This window comes from Capra hircus, chromosome 13, assembly GCF_001704415.2.
Source record: "Capra hircus breed San Clemente chromosome 13, ASM170441v1, whole genome shotgun sequence".
Lineage (NCBI taxonomy): Eukaryota > Metazoa > Chordata > Mammalia > Artiodactyla > Bovidae > Capra > Capra hircus.
This window is the reverse complement of record NC_030820.1, coordinates 50,070,382-50,088,042: the sequence shown is the minus strand read 5'-3', so window position 1 is coordinate 50,088,042 and position 17,661 is coordinate 50,070,382. Positions and strand designations below refer to the sequence as shown.

At 39.6% G+C, this 17,661-nt stretch overlaps 1 protein-coding gene across 2 annotated transcripts in view; it reads left to right on the top strand.

Moving 5' to 3' along the window:
• HAO1 (hydroxyacid oxidase 1) overlaps positions 1,822-17,661 on the top strand; it is a 61,621-nt gene continuing 45,781 nt past the window's right edge. Inside the window, exons 1-2 of one of the 2 annotated variants that reach the window (XM_005688179.3) lie at positions 1,822-1,992; positions 8,846-8,997. In XM_005688179.3, coding sequence (XP_005688236.1) covers positions 1,856-1,992; positions 8,846-8,997 — 289 coding nt within the window. In that variant the 5' untranslated portion in view covers positions 1,822-1,855. The remainder of the gene's footprint in view (positions 1,993-8,845; positions 8,998-17,661) is intronic. The other variant, XM_005688180.3, reaches the window with a different exon arrangement.

The window sequence follows — 17,661 nt, the reverse complement described above, 5'->3', positions numbered from 1 at the left end:
CTCTTTGATTAAATTAAAGGGTTGGGGAATTTAGAGGGGAAGGCATGTAACCCAGGGTGGGTTAGCAACCAACTAAGACCTGTGGGTAACTGAAGCATCCACCTCATAGAACTATGAGCATGCAACTCATAGAATGCACATCTATGAGTTAAATGCCAGAGGATTGAGGGATTTGGTATTCATGTACCAACTCCTTTGCTACAGTCCATGGGTTCACAATTTAAGCCCTCCAGGGGGCATTGATTCCAAAGTGCTTTAGCATGACATGTGGATGGAGCAGCAGATTCCAAGTTCAATACCTCCTATAGGTATTGGCAGTTGAAATTCAGCTGCTGGGCACAGGTGAGTAACTTTAAGTGGGGCCTCCCAAATTGAAAAATAGATCTGACTCATGTCAAAGCCATTGGTTTCTGAATCATGTCTTACTAATACAAATCTTCCCCAGGTGTTTTTTCCATGACTGAATGAAATTTTAGATTGAAATCGCAAGGTCTTTTGGACTGGCACTTCCCTGCATCTTCTCCAGAGGAAGATAAGACTCTAAGAATCAGCTGTAAATTTGGCCTTAATGTTTCTTGTTAAAGCCAAAAGTTTATAATCAGCCAGGTTTATTGTTGTGTAGACACCCTACATTTACTGGATGTGCTAGGAACTGTCGACCGCCTTGACCAAGCACAATAATGATTTGCATGAGCTGTCTCAGTCAGAGGTCCTGATAAGGAAAATGGTGCTGTTTCAGAAAACTAACCTGGAGAATCTACAAGGGGCCAACAAGAAGGAGGAGATGCCCATCCATAATATGTCCTGCCAAACTCCCAGAAACCTTGCTGGAATTCAGATTTGCAAGTACAGAAGGAAGTACCCTTGTTGTTGTTCAGTTGTGTCTGATTCCTTGTGACTGCAAAGAGTAGTCTGTAGCCTGTACAGCTGTAGCCTGCCAGCTTCTTCTGTCCAAAGAGTTCTCCAGGCAAGAATTTTGCAATGGGTTGCCATTTCCTTCTCCAGGGGATCTACCCAACTCAGGGATCAAACCCGTGTCTCCTTCAAGTCTCATGCATTGCAAGCAGATTCTTTACCACTGAGCCACCTGGGAAAGCCATCCTTCCATCCTGGAAGGATCCTGAGTCAGACCAAATAAGGGTACAAGCAAAAGCCAGAGACTGTCTGGAAAGCTAACTCCATTACCATTAAAGCTGAGACTGTAAACCACATATCAGAGCAGTTCTCCTGTTCCCTTATGCTGCTGCCCTCTGCTCAGGCACCCCTTACCAATAAAGTCTTTTGCTTTGTCAGTACACGCGTCTCTTTAGACAATTCATTTCTGAGTGTTACACAACAGCCCACTCTCAGGCCCTGGAAGGAGTCCCCATTCTGGTAACATATGCCGCATTCATTTCATAAGCTCTGTTTTGTGTATGTGCGTGATCCAAATATGGAATGAAATGAGTGTGCAGCAAATTCTGGGTACCAGTTAAACAGCAAAGACACATGCAGTGGGGAAGAAACAGCCTTTGGCAGAATTGAGCCAAGAGCGGCCTTAGGCAAGTACTGCTCGAGGTGCTTAATTTTTACTCATTCTCCTGCCTTTTTAATGTAACAGACACCTAATCCCCTCTTGCTGTCCCCTCACCCAATTTCTTGAGGCTTAGAGGTACTACCTGCCCTTTGGCAGACAGCTGCAAATAAAATTTCAAAGTCTAAGCATGTGTTTGCTCACTTAATTAATGTAAGCAACAGAGAACTAAATCTGAACTTTGGAAAAACTCTGTTAATAAATAACTAATAACAGAATTGTCAGAATGTTGAAAGCAACACAGGGGGAAAAACATCCCAGGGTTTGCAGTAGCACAGGAAAATGTTCTCTCGGCTTGTTTGCATCAGTGATTATGAACAACATGCTAAATCTGTACTTCAGAAGTCTATATATGACTATTATAAATCTGGGGCAAATGATGAGGAAACCTTGGCTGATAATATTGCAGCATTTTCCAGGTAAGAATATTTTTAAAATCATGTTTTAAAATTATACAAAGATATTCTATCAAAGCACAATATTTCGGTTTTAATAATGATGGTATGGACTTACTTGTTTAGATATTATGTTTAGTAGAGAGGGGAAATTCATGGGGCTGTGAGAAATATTAGGCTTTAAACTTGCTTGGAAAATAGCTAACCCTAAATTTCCTCACTTGGAATTATGTGGATAATTCATTTAACTGTGTATAAAAATGGTGATAAATTCTGATGATTCCATTCTCTTTTCCTCTGACAGTCTAATTTATGGTGTAGGAAACTGTTAGTATTAAACAGGAGACAACTGTCTTATCTGGACAAACCAGATCAGATGGTTGCCTCAAATGTTCCCATCATGCTGGTTTTCCATTATCATTCATTTTGATTACTGTTTTCTGAATTTTTACTTTAGATTCAAGTTTGTCTATATGGCATTAATCTTTCACTTTGTGGTTTCTTTTCTCCTCCAAAAGGCTTCATCTCTCTTCCCAAATTAGTTTTCCACTGACTTTCATATTTCAAAGCCCAAGATGGTGGATGTCACAGCTTATGCACTTAGGAAATGGTTTATTTGCTGGAGCAGGGGAGGGGAGTCCTCAGTACACTACAGTCTAGGAGGCTCATGCACCTTTAGTGAAGCCAGTAAATGTGGGCACTCATGGATGGTGATAAACAAAAAAGGCAAAAAGTATCCAGGTGAAAGAACCTGCCTTTATTCCTGATTTCTGCTTTAGCCTAGAGCAAAATCACTCAAGCTCATTTTTCTATGTGTTTGTTAGGAGAAATGAAATCATTCTAACCACAGTGGTTCCCAGCAAACAGCACCAAATCACCTATAAATCAGTGTAGGAGCCTGAGAGTGGGGTGAAAGGCAGGGGAGGCTTCCCCAAACTCCTTCAAGCCTTGACTTTGTCTCAGATCTTTCCTGGGACACAAACGAGATTTAATAAATGCTAGGGAGCCATGGCAACGGAAAAGTTGGCAAAGAGTGGTGCTGCTTAAACTTCTGATTTTATCCAACTGCTATGGGGTATTTCAGGTCTTTCAATGTTTTCTGCTCTCAGAAGTTGCCCCTACTTGGGCTCATCTCAACTCTGTTCATAAGTGATGTGGTTTGCCTTTTAGTAGTTTCCTGAAAGCAACACTTAAACCCAAATAGGTAATTTTAACCAAGGAAATCTCAGGGCCTTGGGAGGATAATGGAGTTGGTGTCCATCAGCATTCCTCAAGGCACAATGCTCAAGGGACCACCTAGTCCATTTTTGCACAGCCTTCCTCACCCTTTAAGGAGTGCTGGTTGGTTAATTACCTCACACATTAAGTATCTCAGTGGGTTCGATTCGATACATATTGAGGATAGAGTGAGTCAGGTGAAGAAAGTTCTTGTCCAGTGGAGCTTACATTTCAAGGGATGCACATTGACCTTTGGCCTCCATAATGCTGGTGGTTGAACTGGTGAAAAATGGACCCCAAACAATTGGCCCAATGGACATTTTCAAGATGGAGCAAAGGGCTGTAGCAAACTGGACACCTCTTCAACCCTTGAAATTCTAGAAAACTTGTGAGACACAGAAGACTGTGGTGACTTCTGTGTGGCCTGGAAAAGCACCTCACAACTTCTGTGAATTACACAGGTATCCCCAGCAGTGGGTATCCCCAGCCTACTCAGCCTAAGTATTGAGTGAGAAACTTAGGGACAGAACACAGAAAATGAGGAGTTTTAAATGCCACCTTTTCTATGAACCTTGATCATTCTCTTTTGTTCAGCTTTAAAGGAGGGTAAAATATACTAATAGACTCTTTTTTTATCTTCTGGAGGATAGGGGATTATTATCAACCACCTGAGGAGTTTTTATTACAACACACATTGCCTGTCTAGCATCTCCAATCCTTTTTTGTTGTGTAACTTGCTGGATGAACTTTCAGTTCTTAACCTGTATCATAAAGCTGATCACGTGGAGGTAAAATAGATGTTCTGCCAGGTGGTGACTTTGGCTTGATGGGATGAAGGCAATCAATCTGAAAGCTCTCATTCTAATCCAAATGAAGATGACAAACCAAGCAAACCTCAGATAACCCGCTGTGACACACGACAGAGTATTTTAAAGACAGTTGTGAAATTGATAACCTCCCTATCCCAGGGGTATAGCAAAAGGTGTGAATGCACAATGACACCTTTTATCTCTGCACCCAGCTCTGAAAACCACCTTTTGAGGTTCTGGGGACACAGACCAGTTAGGTGACAAAGCAGTTGCTTGGAGATATTTTTGGGTAAGACCTGAGGCTGTAATAACATTGTGTCTGCTTCTCCCCACCCCCTCCCCCAAAAGGTCAAATAAAGTCAAACAGAACTACCCAAAGAAGAGAGCTTCCTATTGCAATTATGACAGGAACGATGAAAAATGTCAGCTTGTTAGATTTCATGTGGCCTGAAAGTTTGGAGTTAATTTTCAAAAGAATAGTTCTTAGATTCTCTTACACGTTAACCAGGGTTATAATGTGAGAAACACATCATCTTTCTCAACCATGGTCTACCCACATTTTGTGGCTTCTTGTGAAATTATCTGGTGGAATATGATTCTCCGATTTGGGTGTTTATAAGTCATGTGATATTAGTAAAGGAAGCTCATCGTCCCTAATGCACTTAGTGATGCTGAAAATTGCATGGATTTTCTCAAATAAGAGGTGGCAAAAGTGACATCATTCCCTCTCTTAAGTATTTGAAAAGCAATATACATTCACCAGGGGCATTGTTAGTGTTCTCATAGGTGTAAATGTCACAGAATCATTCAGCTACTTGGCACCACAGGTAAGGAAGCTGATTTTTCTCTTGCATTGTATAAAGCTGTTAATTGTCTCCTTTTTGAAAAGTCACATGGCAAGAGATCTCATATCAGCTCCATCACCTTCTCATCCTTCTCCCTCTTCATCATTTCTTCTCCCTCCTCTTCTCTTCATCTCCCTCCCTCTCCCCTGGAAATCTCTCACTCACCCCACTTTGGACCTCAGAGCTGTGGTTTTTTAATCCAGACATGTGTGACAAACTACAAACACAAGCACACACACACACACACGCACACACACACGCATATTTCAGGAGATTCACAGGCCTTCTGAAACTTATCCACACATGGAGGCACTCCGAAAATGGCTTGAATGTTTAAATATAGTATTTACCCGGCTGTGTTTTCTTCCGACTTAAATTCCTTCTTCCTTTACCAAGTGTCTCAGAAGTATCAATATTCCAGTTAAATGTTTTAAAGATCTCTCAATATTGAGAAATAAATGGTAACAAATAAGATTTTAAACGTGTAGTATATTTTATGTATACATATACACAATTTATGTATATATATATATGGTATGCATTTTTAATGCTTAGAATAAGTAATTCATGTGGAGAAAGTAAGATGCAATATGATCGTCATTTTTATTGCTTAGTTGCTAAGTTGTGTTGCACTCTTTTGTGACTCCATGGACTTTAGCCCACTAGGCGCCTCTGTCCATGGAATTTTCCAAGGAAGAATATTGGAGTGGGTTGCCATTTCCTCCTCCAGGGGATCTTTCTGACGCAAGGATTGAATCCAAGTCTTCTGCACTGGCAGGCAAATTCTTTTCCACTGAACCATTTGGGAAGACATGATCATCTTACAATACTTGTAAATCATTAATTCACTGTGTTGAGTTGGTGGGATTAAATAACAGCACAGAACTTCAAAGCTGGGTGATGAGTGGGTTTCTTCCTTCATCAGTGTACTTCCTCTTGGGGACCCGATTTATGATAACATAAAATTGAGGCCCTTGTTGGATGTTAAAATGATTTCCACTTTTGCACCACTTCACTTAAGAAACCTTTGAAAAATGCTTATTATTTAGCTGCTTCAATTGTTTTGTCAATCTTCATATTTTTTTCCAAAGTGGAAGTCCCATAAAAGCAGAGTCTAAGGTTGTAGTAAGCTAGTTTTATGTAAGACTGTGAAAAAATAACTTAAATTGGGGATGAGATTGGGTGGGGCTTGCAGAACTATTGGAATTACCTGACAAGGTTAAGCTGTAATCGCTCTTTGGAACATTTCAAAATGTGAAGGACTTTGTAGAAAGCATACATTTTCCACGCCATTGATCTCATCTAATTTGGTCTAGGAATTGCATTTTGTGCTGTTGGTTGATGCCTCTGTAATGTCATCCTCAGGGCAGGAAATTATATGTGTGGGAAGCAAGAACACAGTTATTAAAGTGACTTCGCCACCTTGTGGACAAGCATGAAATTGCTGCCTGTAGAGGAAAGGGTTGAGCCTTGCCTGATTCAAGGGGAACGGGATATCTGAAAATGTTCCTTCTGACACACAAACACACACACGGCTAATGCCTTGCAGCTCTGCGTGTGCTCTTCATAAAAGCTTCCATTGTTTTCTCAGCTCTAAGTAAATATTAATGCCTTCCAAGGCCAGCATGCCAACGGCTGCTATTAAATCTTTTTCTCTCATTCTAATAATACACTTAGAGATGACTGGTAGTAAAAATTCTCTTCAAGGTTTCTGCATCTCCCCATTCTGAATGGAGATCAAAGAATCATGCTGTGAGGGTCAGTTGGGAAGAAAAGACTTCCAGCAGCAGAGCATGTGGTGTGACAGAAAATCAAGACAATTATGTTGTTCAAAGGAATTGCAGAGAAATCACCGTTAAACTTCTTTATTATGTTTTGCAGGGGTTGGATGTTTTTACTTTATTATGTGAGGAAGGATTATATTACAGACCCTTAGCTATTCCTCAAAGCAACATTAAGGCAGAATTTCTTCTTCCGCTGGAGGAAGTAGGCTTCAATTAAGTCTTGGGAGGTTCCATTTATTTTGGTGACTCTGTTACTAAATCACACTTCACTGTATTAATGAAAAATCTTGATCTATCTGGAAGCAGAATTAAATCTAAGTCCTGAAAGGTGAGTGCTAGTTAGGTATATATGCATGTGTACTCACAGGTTTATTGCCTAAGTGCTCATGAGAAACTGGGGCTATATTTTCTTTAGTTTTAATCAATTACTAATGAGGAGAAAATAATCCTGAACAAATAGGAGGTATAAATTTTGCAGAAAGAAAAGAGAACTAGTTTTCCTGTAAATTTTACTAGTTTGTTTCTTGGTTTGTTAGTAACTTGTATTGCTACACAAAAGAACTGCAGAAAAAAATAATTTAAGATAATGGTCAGGGGTCAAAAATTCTTTAAGTCAAAAATTCCAGTCTCTGCCAAATACAATTTTTGGGGAAACTGCTCAATTTAACTAAAAAAAAAAAAGCCCACCTTCCCTTATCGTCATACTTCAATGGATACAGAATTCAGATCAAGGATTTTGAAGAAACCACATCATAATTTAAAAAGTTATTGCCTGAAGCTACTGTCTGTAAGAAAAAAGAACAGTTGACGTAGACAAAAGATATCTTCTTAAATTCTAATCTAATCCCCATCCATTCTATACTGTCTTCAAAATGGCTCGGAAGAAGTGAAATGAAAGCTATCTTCACACAGAAACCTTTCAGTGAATGCTTGCTGCTGCTGCTGCTAAGTCGCTTCAGTCGTGTCCGACTCTGTGCGACCCCATAGACGGCAGCCCACCAGGTTCCCCCGTCCCTGGGATTCTCCAGGCAAGAACACTGGAGTGGGTTGCCATTTCCTTCTCCAATGCATGAAAGTGAAAAGGGAAAGTGAAGTCACTGAGTCGTGTCCAACTCTCAGCGACCCCATGGACTGCAGCCTACCAGGCTCCTCTGTCCATGGGATTTTCCAGGCAAGAGCACTGGAGTGCTTATGGTGGCATTATTTATTATCATCCCAAGTTGAAAGATTCCAAATATTCTTATCTTGAGAATGGATAAACTGTGCTACATTTTTACAATGGAATACTCACCATCAACTGAAAAGGACAATTATTGATGCTTGCAGCAATATGTATGAATCTCAAAAGTATTAGGCTAAGTTAAAGAAAAATGAAAGTGAAAGTCACTGTCTTGTCTGACTCTTTGCCACCCCATGGACTGTATAGTCCATGGAATTCTCCAGGCCAGAATACTGGAATGGGTAGCCATTCCCTTCTCCAGGGGATCTTCGCAACTAGGAACTGAACCCAGGTCTCCCAGCTGAGCCACATCCCAAGCCTGACTCAAAATGCCATATACTAGAGTTGACTTTTGAATGTGGATTTGAACTTAGCAGGTGCACATATACGTGGATTTTTTTTTTTTCAACACTGACAGTGTAGTACATGATCTACAGTTGCTTGAATCTGTGGATGTGAAACCAGAGATCTGGAGGATTCAACTGTAAAGTTTTACACAGATTTTCCACTGTGCAAAGGACTGACCCACCCCACTACCCCTGCCTTATTCAAGGATCAGTTATATATAGTTTCAGGACTAACTATATATGATTCCATTTAAAACTATAGGAACAACAACAACAAAATGATCAGAGGATGTTAGGGGATTTGTTGAGGGAGAGTTTCACTGCAAAAGGAAATGGCGCAGTCTTCAGGATGGTGGAACTCTTCTAATCTTGATTGTCTGGATATCCAAATGCGTTTCTCAAAGAGCAAAAGGCTGTAGACTCAAATGGATGATGTCTACGGTTTGTTAATTGTTCTTGACTAAGAACGATAACTTGAGAAGTTTATTGTTAATCTTATTGATAACTTTCCATCTTAACAAGCATTAAAATTTCCTAATTTCCTTGAGCTTTGTGAAGTAATTTACTTGCTGGGAAAAATACAAGAATATCTTCTTTTTCTGACTCAAACACTTGAAATTCTAAAACCTTTTTTCCACCCTCCCCCAAATTCTAGGTGGAAGCTATATCCAAGGATGCTCCGGAACGTTGCTGAAATAGACCTGTCGACTTCTGTTTTAGGGCAAAAAGTCAGTATGCCTATCTGCGTTGGGGCCACTGCCATGCAATGCATGGCTCACGTGGATGGGGAGCTTGCAACGGTGCGAGGTAGGAAGAAGGTTCTCACTTAAAGGACAGAAACAAACTAACATTTAGTGACTGTCTTCTCTGTATGCATCAAGCAAACACTTCCTTGGATGTTTTTATACTCACAATAGTTAAGCTGATTGACTGACATATAAATGCTTGTTCTTGCATGTCCTTCTCTTCTACCTTCTAGATGTATTACTTTAGCAAGATACTCTTTGTGCTTCAGTTTTATTAGCTTTAAAATGGGGATAAAAATAACACCTACCTCCCTGGATTTCTGTAAGGATTAACTGAGTTTTCACATACAAAGTACCAGTACCTGGCATGGAATAGTGGCTCGCTGACTTTTATTCATATTATGAGTATTAATATCAACATCTCAAAAAATCGAGCTCTGAGAAAGGGACTCACCCATGGTGACACATAGGCAGTACAGAGATGGACTCAACTTCACATCTACCTGATTTTCAAAGCTCTTTTTGCTTCACCTAAACCCACATGATTCTCACTGTAAAACAGCAAATACTGTGACTTGGTTGGTTGTGTTTTTTGCCATAGTTTGTTTATGGATGGGTTATATTCCCCCAAATAGAGTGTTTTCAACTGCTTTGGGAGGGAATAATGAGAAATTCAAATATGAAGGCAGAAATTCCTAATTATGGGTAATTTGTCAACTTCCCAGTCTGCTAGCAACTATGGATATTTGAAAAGGTATGTGCAGTGATAAATCTCCCCACATTCTGCTTCAGAGCATGTATGAAAGTTGGTAACAAATCTTATCTGATTTTTTTTTATGCTAAGGAAGGCACGTAGGAGAAGGAAATGGCAACCTACTCCAATATTCTTGCCTGGAGAATCCCATGGGCAGAGGAGCCTGGCAGGCTACAGTCCATGGGGTCGCAAGGGTCGGACACGACTTAGTGACTAAACCAAGGAAGGCAGGAAATTCAGGACCAAAGAGCAGGAACTAAATACTCTTTTAAAAGCATTTTAATTCTAAGAATTAAGGAGCTTGTGAATTCACTTTCCTCCTTGAAATGTCTTCCACAAACTACTGCTTTGAATATCAGCCTGACACAGTGATATTGCGCTGGAAAGATTTAGGTCTTTAATTTTGGGACTACAGAGACAAGTGACCCTTGGAGCCCCAACCATTTGTCTACAGTAATCCTGAAATATGGAGAGAGAGAAAGGAAAAAAAGGAGAAATGGTATTGGTCTACTTAAAATTTGGATAAGAGAGAACTTCTCAAACATGTTATAGATCACAAACAGTAAAACAAAAGCAAACGAGTCAACATACACACAAAAATGGAAATTTCCACACTCTCAAATTTCTATAAAAGATTAAAACAAATGGTTAACCAAAATGAATGAAAAAATATGAGACTGCAAAAGGTTAATGTCCTTCCTATGTAAAGAGCTTTATGTTTGAATAATAAAATAACATATAACCCCCAAATGGAGGAAAAGATGTAAATGAAAAAATTAAAATAGGGCATTCACAAATGGAGACATAAAAATGGCCAATAAACATATTAAATATATAAAAATTTTTATCATATCCATAATTATCAAATAACTATAAATTATAATATTTTGTTTTCTGAATATCATATTCTTTTAAGATTAGACAGTGGCATGAGGTTATGTGCATGTTGAAACTGTGCATTTTTAAGAGAAACCTATATGCAGGTCAGGAAGCAACAGTTAAAACTGGACATGGAACAACAGACTGGTTCCAAATAGGAAAAGCAGTACGTCAAGGCTGTATATTGTCACTCTGCTTATTTAACTTATATGCAGAGTACATCTTGAGAAACGCTGGGCTGGAAGAAGCACAAGCTGGAATCAAGATTGCCGGGAGAAATATCAATAACCTCAGATATGCAGATGACACCACCCTTATGGCAGAAAGTGAAGAGGAACTAAAAAGCCTCTTGATGAAAGTGAAAGAGGAGAGTGAAAAAGTTGGCTTAAAGCTCAACATTCAGAAAACGAAGATCATGGCATATGGTCCCATCACTTCATGGGAAATAGATGGCGAAACAGTGGAAACAGTGTCAGACTTTATTTTTTTGGGCTCCAAAATCACTGCAGATGGTGACTGCAGCCATGAAATTAAAAGATGCTTACTCCTTGGAAGGAAAGTTATGACCAACCTAGACAGTATATTAAAGAGCAGAGACATTACTTTGTCAACAAAGGCCCGTCTAGTCAAGGCTATGGTTTTTCCAGTGGTCATGTATGGATGTGAGAGTTGGACTGTGAAGAAAGCTGAGCACTGAAGAATTGATGCTTTTGAACTGTGGTGTTGGATAAGACTCTTGAGAGTCCCTTGGACTGCAAGGAGATCCAACCAGTCCATCCTAAAGGAGATCAGTCCTGGGTGTTCATTGGAAGGACTGATGCTGAAGCTGAAACTCCAATACTTTGGCCACCTCATGTGAAGAGTTGACTCACTGGAAAAGACCCTGATGCTGGGAGGGATTGGGGGCAGGAGGAGAAGGGGAAGACAGAGGATGAGATGGTTGGATGGCATCACCGACTCGATGGACATGAGTTTGAGTAAACTCCAGGAGTTGGTGATGGCCAAGGATGCCTGGCATGCTGTGATCATGGAGTTGCAAAGAGTCAGACATGACTGAGTGACTGAACTGAACTTAGGAGGAGTATAAAGTGGAATAATCTTTCTAGAAAATAGTTTGGCATTGTTTATCAAAGCTTTAAAAATACCAATTCCATGTGGTGCTATAAAATTCCTCTAGGAATTCCAAGGAAATAATTATGATTTGAGGAATAACATTTTTTTCAGAAATTTTTATGCCTGTTATTATTATTTTTTAAGTATTTGCCTATTTGGCAGTGTCAGGTCTTAGTTAAGGCATGAGGGATCTTTTGATGCAATGCAGATTTGCAATGAAATTTCAATGTGGGGTCTAATTCCCTTACCAAGGATGAAAAGCAGGCCCCCTGCATTGGAAGTGTGGAATCTTGGCCACTGGACCACAAAGGAAGTCCCATTTCTGTTATTTTTAATAAGAAAAAAGTTAGGAAAATAACTCAAATGTCCCAGAATTAGAGATTGGTTGCAAAAAAAATAGGATGCATAAAAAATGTGGTAAACATTAAAAATTATATGAAAGGAAGAGTTGACCGGCATAGAAATATGTTACAATATAAGAATTTTTAAAAAGCAGGTATAAACAATATTAAGGTCCTAGAATATATTTATTTTTGAGGACCAAGAATGTAGACCACATTTTACAAAATTTTATTTGTGGGTTATGGATATTCTGACTATAGTTATCAGATGTGACTCTGTAACCTTCTTATTTTTGGTCTACATGTGTAGAATTTTCTTTGAATTAGAGAAGTGCAATAAAAGCTAAATTTAAAATAGAGAAAACTGGAGAAGGAACCATGGAGAGAATGGATGAGAATGGAAGGAAGTGAAGAAGGTAATAAGCAAAGCTTACTGAATTGATAAAACACCCTGAGGCTGCAAATTATTTTTACATAAGTCACTATATCTGTTATTTGACAGGTGTCACTGTCCTGGATAGGTGAAGAGTTGGTTCCATACAGAGCAAGTTTTCATAGTTAGTGATTAATATGACTTATTCTCCAGCTCACTTCTGATGATTCCAAGGTCACTACTCCTTTTTACTGGGAGTAAGGTGGGAAGAAAAATGAGAAGAAAGCTTACTTAGAAACTACTTTGACAGCCTAGGCATGACTGTTTTATCTAACACTATTTTCCGCCAGCACTAACTCTGAGGCATTATTGAAGGCCTATCGGAGTCTTACCCCTTTAGATTTATTTATCAAGCACTTAATACCATGCTCCTGGCACTTTTCTAAACACATTACAAGTATTAAAGCATCACATCCTCCAAACAACCCAAAGAGGGAGGTACTATTATTAGGCCCAATTTATTCATGAGAAACTGAAGCACACAGCAGATGGTGAGGGTCACAAAATTGTGAATTTATAAATGATACAGATAGGATTCAGACCTACGAAGTCTGGCTCCACAGTTTGGGCTGTTAGCCACTTTGTGTTGCTTTTAATTTCCAGAAAATCCTGTAATTGTTATGAGAGGAAGCCCATTTATTTGTAAATCACAATTCCCCGAAAGTGAAAGTCGCCCAATCGTGTCCAGTTCTTTGTGACCCCATAGACTATATAGTCGATGGAGTTCTCCAGACTAGAATACTGGAGTGGGTAGCTGTTCCCTTCTCCAGGGCGTTTTCTGAATCTAGGGATTGAAACCCAGGTCTCCTGCATTGCAGGTGAGTTCTTTACCAGCTGAGCCACCAGGGAAGCCCTAAAGGTAAAAGGGAATTAATATGCCATTTAAGGTGCAGGCAAAGCAGCCTATGCCTACCCCAGGAGAATGCAGGAGAGTGAAACACTTGATAGACATTAGGATAAGGCGGAACAGGCAGAGCAAATGATGTAGTGACACTGAGAACACAGAGGAATTCGCAATGAAAGGGTATACACACTGGCTTCAAGAAGCTAAAATCCTGAACAGGTTCTTGTCAGGCTACCGACACGACAGTTTGTATTCCATATTTGTAGTAGAATCATCCCTCAAGGATTTCAACATTCTTAAGGTTTTCTTCTATGTTCCTATCACTGTCTATGGATTGATGGTCTATGTAATATGGCTATTAATCCTCCAAACTGGTGGTGATCAGCTCTTAACAAAAAGGGCTCCTTGGTTTGTACGTGTTGGTTGTGGGATGGATAGATTATTCAGAAGGAAAGAATGAGTGTCTGGAACAGATGCTATTGATGCCCATCATATATTCCTTTGTTACTTCCCATTTCTATCAGAATATGCAACTTTTTGCCTAATATTTTCTCTGGTAAAAAGAGCTGATGCGGGTGGTGTTTGGAAGTTGGTGAATGGAAGGGCATGCTTCAGGCTGGTGGAAAAATACTCTAGCTCTCTTTGATCAGGGTCACCGAAGCATTTTCTCATCCTACAACCCAGGGTTTCCCCAGTAAGACTGGGCCCCAGTTGCCTTCAGAAGTCACCTGCCCAATATCACACACCTTTCCTCTTTCACTTTCCCATTCCTTCAGCTCAGCTTGTGATCATTTCCAAATAAAAGTCTCAGGCTCGTAGTACTGTCTCATTGTCAGCTTCTGGAAGAATGCAAACCAAGACAGTGGCTAACTGAATATTGATACAACCACAGGCATTTTAAAAGTGGAGGGATGCTTGTATTTGGTAGAGATTGTTTCTTTCTCTCAAAACTGAGAAAATCAATATGGAATTATGCAGCTAATATTTGATTTACTCTATTGTTTCCAAATATGGAAATACTCTCAAGCTAGCTTGATCTTTGGGGAGATTATGAAATCTATGGATGCTGTTGTGAAGGACTTTTTTTCTCACTCTCCTAATTATTTGGCCCTTAATGTAGCTTTCTTGTTTCCAGGGTCTTGGTCCCTAGCTAGCAGGAGAAATTGAAGCCAAGTTTGGAGAATAGGTGGAGAAGGAAATGGCGACTCACTCCAGTATCCTTGCCTGGAAAATCTCATGGACAGAGGAGCTTGGTGGGCTGCATGCAGTCCATGGGGTCGCAAAGAGTCGGGCACAACTGAGCGACTAACAACACCTGGAGAATAGATGCTAGTTAGCAGCCCTTTCTGAAGAACGGACTCCCCCTAGCTCGGTCAGTAAGAGTAAGTGAAGGATATTCAAATCCCCAGGGTATGGTCTGGCCTGAATAATTAGAAAGAGCAGCTAGAAAGTTCTGAAAGTTGTCATGGTGCCAGGGTCTCACTATGCTGCAGACTTCTTCATGGAGCCCTGCTTCAGGGGTCCTTTGGTCTTTCTCCTTACCACTGTGGGACATGTCCCCAGTACCAACTAAGCCCAAAACAGAGCTCTTTGTTTTTACATGACTCTGTTATTGTAGAGTGACCAATGGAGCTACACTTTCTTTCTTTCCAAAATGGCAACGAGCAGAGGGTTGCCAAATAAAATACAGAGAGCTAGTTGTAGTTGCATTTAAGATAAAAATTCATTTGTAACAGGGTATCCTATGTTTATTTGCTATAGCTGGCAACCCTACTTAAATAAGAGATCTTATCTCTAGATGTTCTTGTGAGAATCACATGAGATAAATGTTGGGAAAAGCTTCCTGAAGTGGGGCTCAACTTTTATTTGCCCCTGAGATTCTAAGTCCCTAAAATATTTCTCTTCCATACATTCCACACATCAGAAAAGTACACTTCATTTATATCTTAGTGGAAGTAAAGAATGCTCTTTTTACTTTGCTTAATCCTAAAAAAATGGCTTTTAGGGCCAGGTTGGTAATGTAAATGTGCAAGGAGAGATGAAGTTGAGAAAACAACAATGCAAGCTCAGTGGTAGAGAGGGTACCATGCCTAGACTGCATATTCCACGGAAGGAGGGTAGCCCCATCTTGCCTCCAGCTAACTGATGTGCTGTGGGAATGAGAATGTGGGTTTGCCAAATCTTCAAAAAAATTTTTTTGAGGAGAAGCCAGAAACCTTGATTTTTATGTGCAATCTCCTGGTTTTTAAATGTTGGCAAATAAATCAAAATTCTTTAAAACACTGTTTGGGGCAACAATGTGTGGGCCAAAGTAAATACTTTTGTGGGCTACAACTGTCCCCTGGGCTGCCAGGCTGGGGCATCTGATTTATGTGGAAATTCACCACTAACTAGTTTCGCTCCTTGAGGCGGGTCATTTTCACTCTCTGTGATTACGCTTCTGCACTGATAAAGTGAGCTGCTTATGCAAGAGCAGTGGTTTATTTCAGGTGTCCCAAGGAGCTGGAGTTGTTTCCAAGTATCTCAGGGAAGTTAAGTGTGTCACTGAGCACACAGCTACTTTTGTTACTTATTGGGATTCAAAAGAGTAGCCCTTCAAAGAAAGGGTTCTGTTGCTAAGACAGCAACAAAGAAAACGTATTCAAAAGTAGAAAACTCCCAATGGTCTTTACAATTTTTTCAGAATATAAATAAATTATTTTGTTCCATTTTAAAAATGTCATCAAATACAAAAAGAGAGACCAAAGTAGAGACCTGCCCTTCCTTACATTTCTGAAACCTCCTCCCAGCCTGCTTACTTTCAACTCTATGCCAGCTCTAGAGGATAGAGACTGTGGAGTGAGTATCTGCCTACACTGGATTTTTATTTCTTAAAGCTGCCTTCTTGGTTTGAAGGAGACTGATCAGATAAGTATTTATCTCTGGATCTTGCTGAAAACAAATAGGTGTTTTTTTTTTTTTTTTAATTTCACTCTATGTATTTTTATTTTTTTTTTTATTTTTTTATTTTTTTAAATTTTAAAATCTTAAATTCTTACATGCGTTCCCAAGCATGAACCCCCATATAAATTTAAAAAGTGATACTTCAAAGTCTTGTGGAAAATTATGATAGCCAACATTTATTTAGCAATTAATATGAGCCAGGCAATTTGAATTTTTAACCATCTATCCCCTAGTGCTGTCTTAAAACGTGTGAGCCCAAAGCACTTTATCCAACTCCTGTGGATGTGGAAACTGAGGCTTGGAGAGATTAAATGCCTGATTCAAGATTATTAATCACAATACACAATGTTGTCTATAATACTCTGGCCAGTTACTGATATTACCAAATGTCATATCAGTCTAATTGCAGCAAGACCCCTACAGCAAGCTGTATGTTATATAGTCTTGGAATATTAACTGCAAATGTTCTATGTTTTTATAGTGTTATCCCTTTAGTTTTGAGAGTATGGAATAAGCCACAGGATATGAAACTTATTAGGAAATAGGAAACTTGTGCAAAATTCAGGTGCTTGAACTTTAAACAAACAAAAATTAAAATTCTTTTAAGATGGAAGGGGGGCTTTCCAGGTGGTGCTAGTGGTAAAGAACCAGCCTGCCAAGGCAGGAGACATAAGAGACAAGGGGTCGATCCCTGGGTTGGGAAGATCCCCAGGAGGAGGGCTCCAGTATTCTTGCCTAGAGAATTCCATGGACAGAGGAGCCTGGCAGGCTATAGTCCCTGGCTGGTTACAGTCCATAAGGTTGCAGAGTCAGACATGACTGAAGCGACTTAGCATGCACACATGCAAGATGGAAGGAGTAACCAGGAAACATTCAGTGGAAAACAGTTAGCCATGCACAGTGTTATGAATAAGAGGTTATTGCAATGGATGTCAACATTTTAATAATTGATAATTATTATAACATTTAAGAGCTCCCCCAGTGGCTCAGCGGGTAAAGAATCTGCCTGCAAAGCAGGAGAAACAGGAGATGCGGGTTTGATCCCTGGGTGGAGAAGATCCCCTGGAGGAGGAAATAGCAACCCATTCCAGTATTCTTGCCTGAAAAAGCCTGATGACCTACAGCCCAAAGGGTTGCAAAAAGTCAGACATGAACTTTTCAGTTCATGTCAGACTGAACAACTAAGCAAGCAATAATATTTAAGTAGTCATATAAATGCCCCTACTTATAATGGCATATCTGTTTGAAACTCTATTAGACTGGGTTTTAATTTTTAAGTTTTATTCTTCATATAAACCTCAGGGATGAATACAAAATCATTTCTCCAAAATATTATTATATTGAAACAAATAGAAATAATAAATACAAATGCTAGTAACACATAAAGAAAGTGGTCTCATTAGGTTAAATTTCCATCT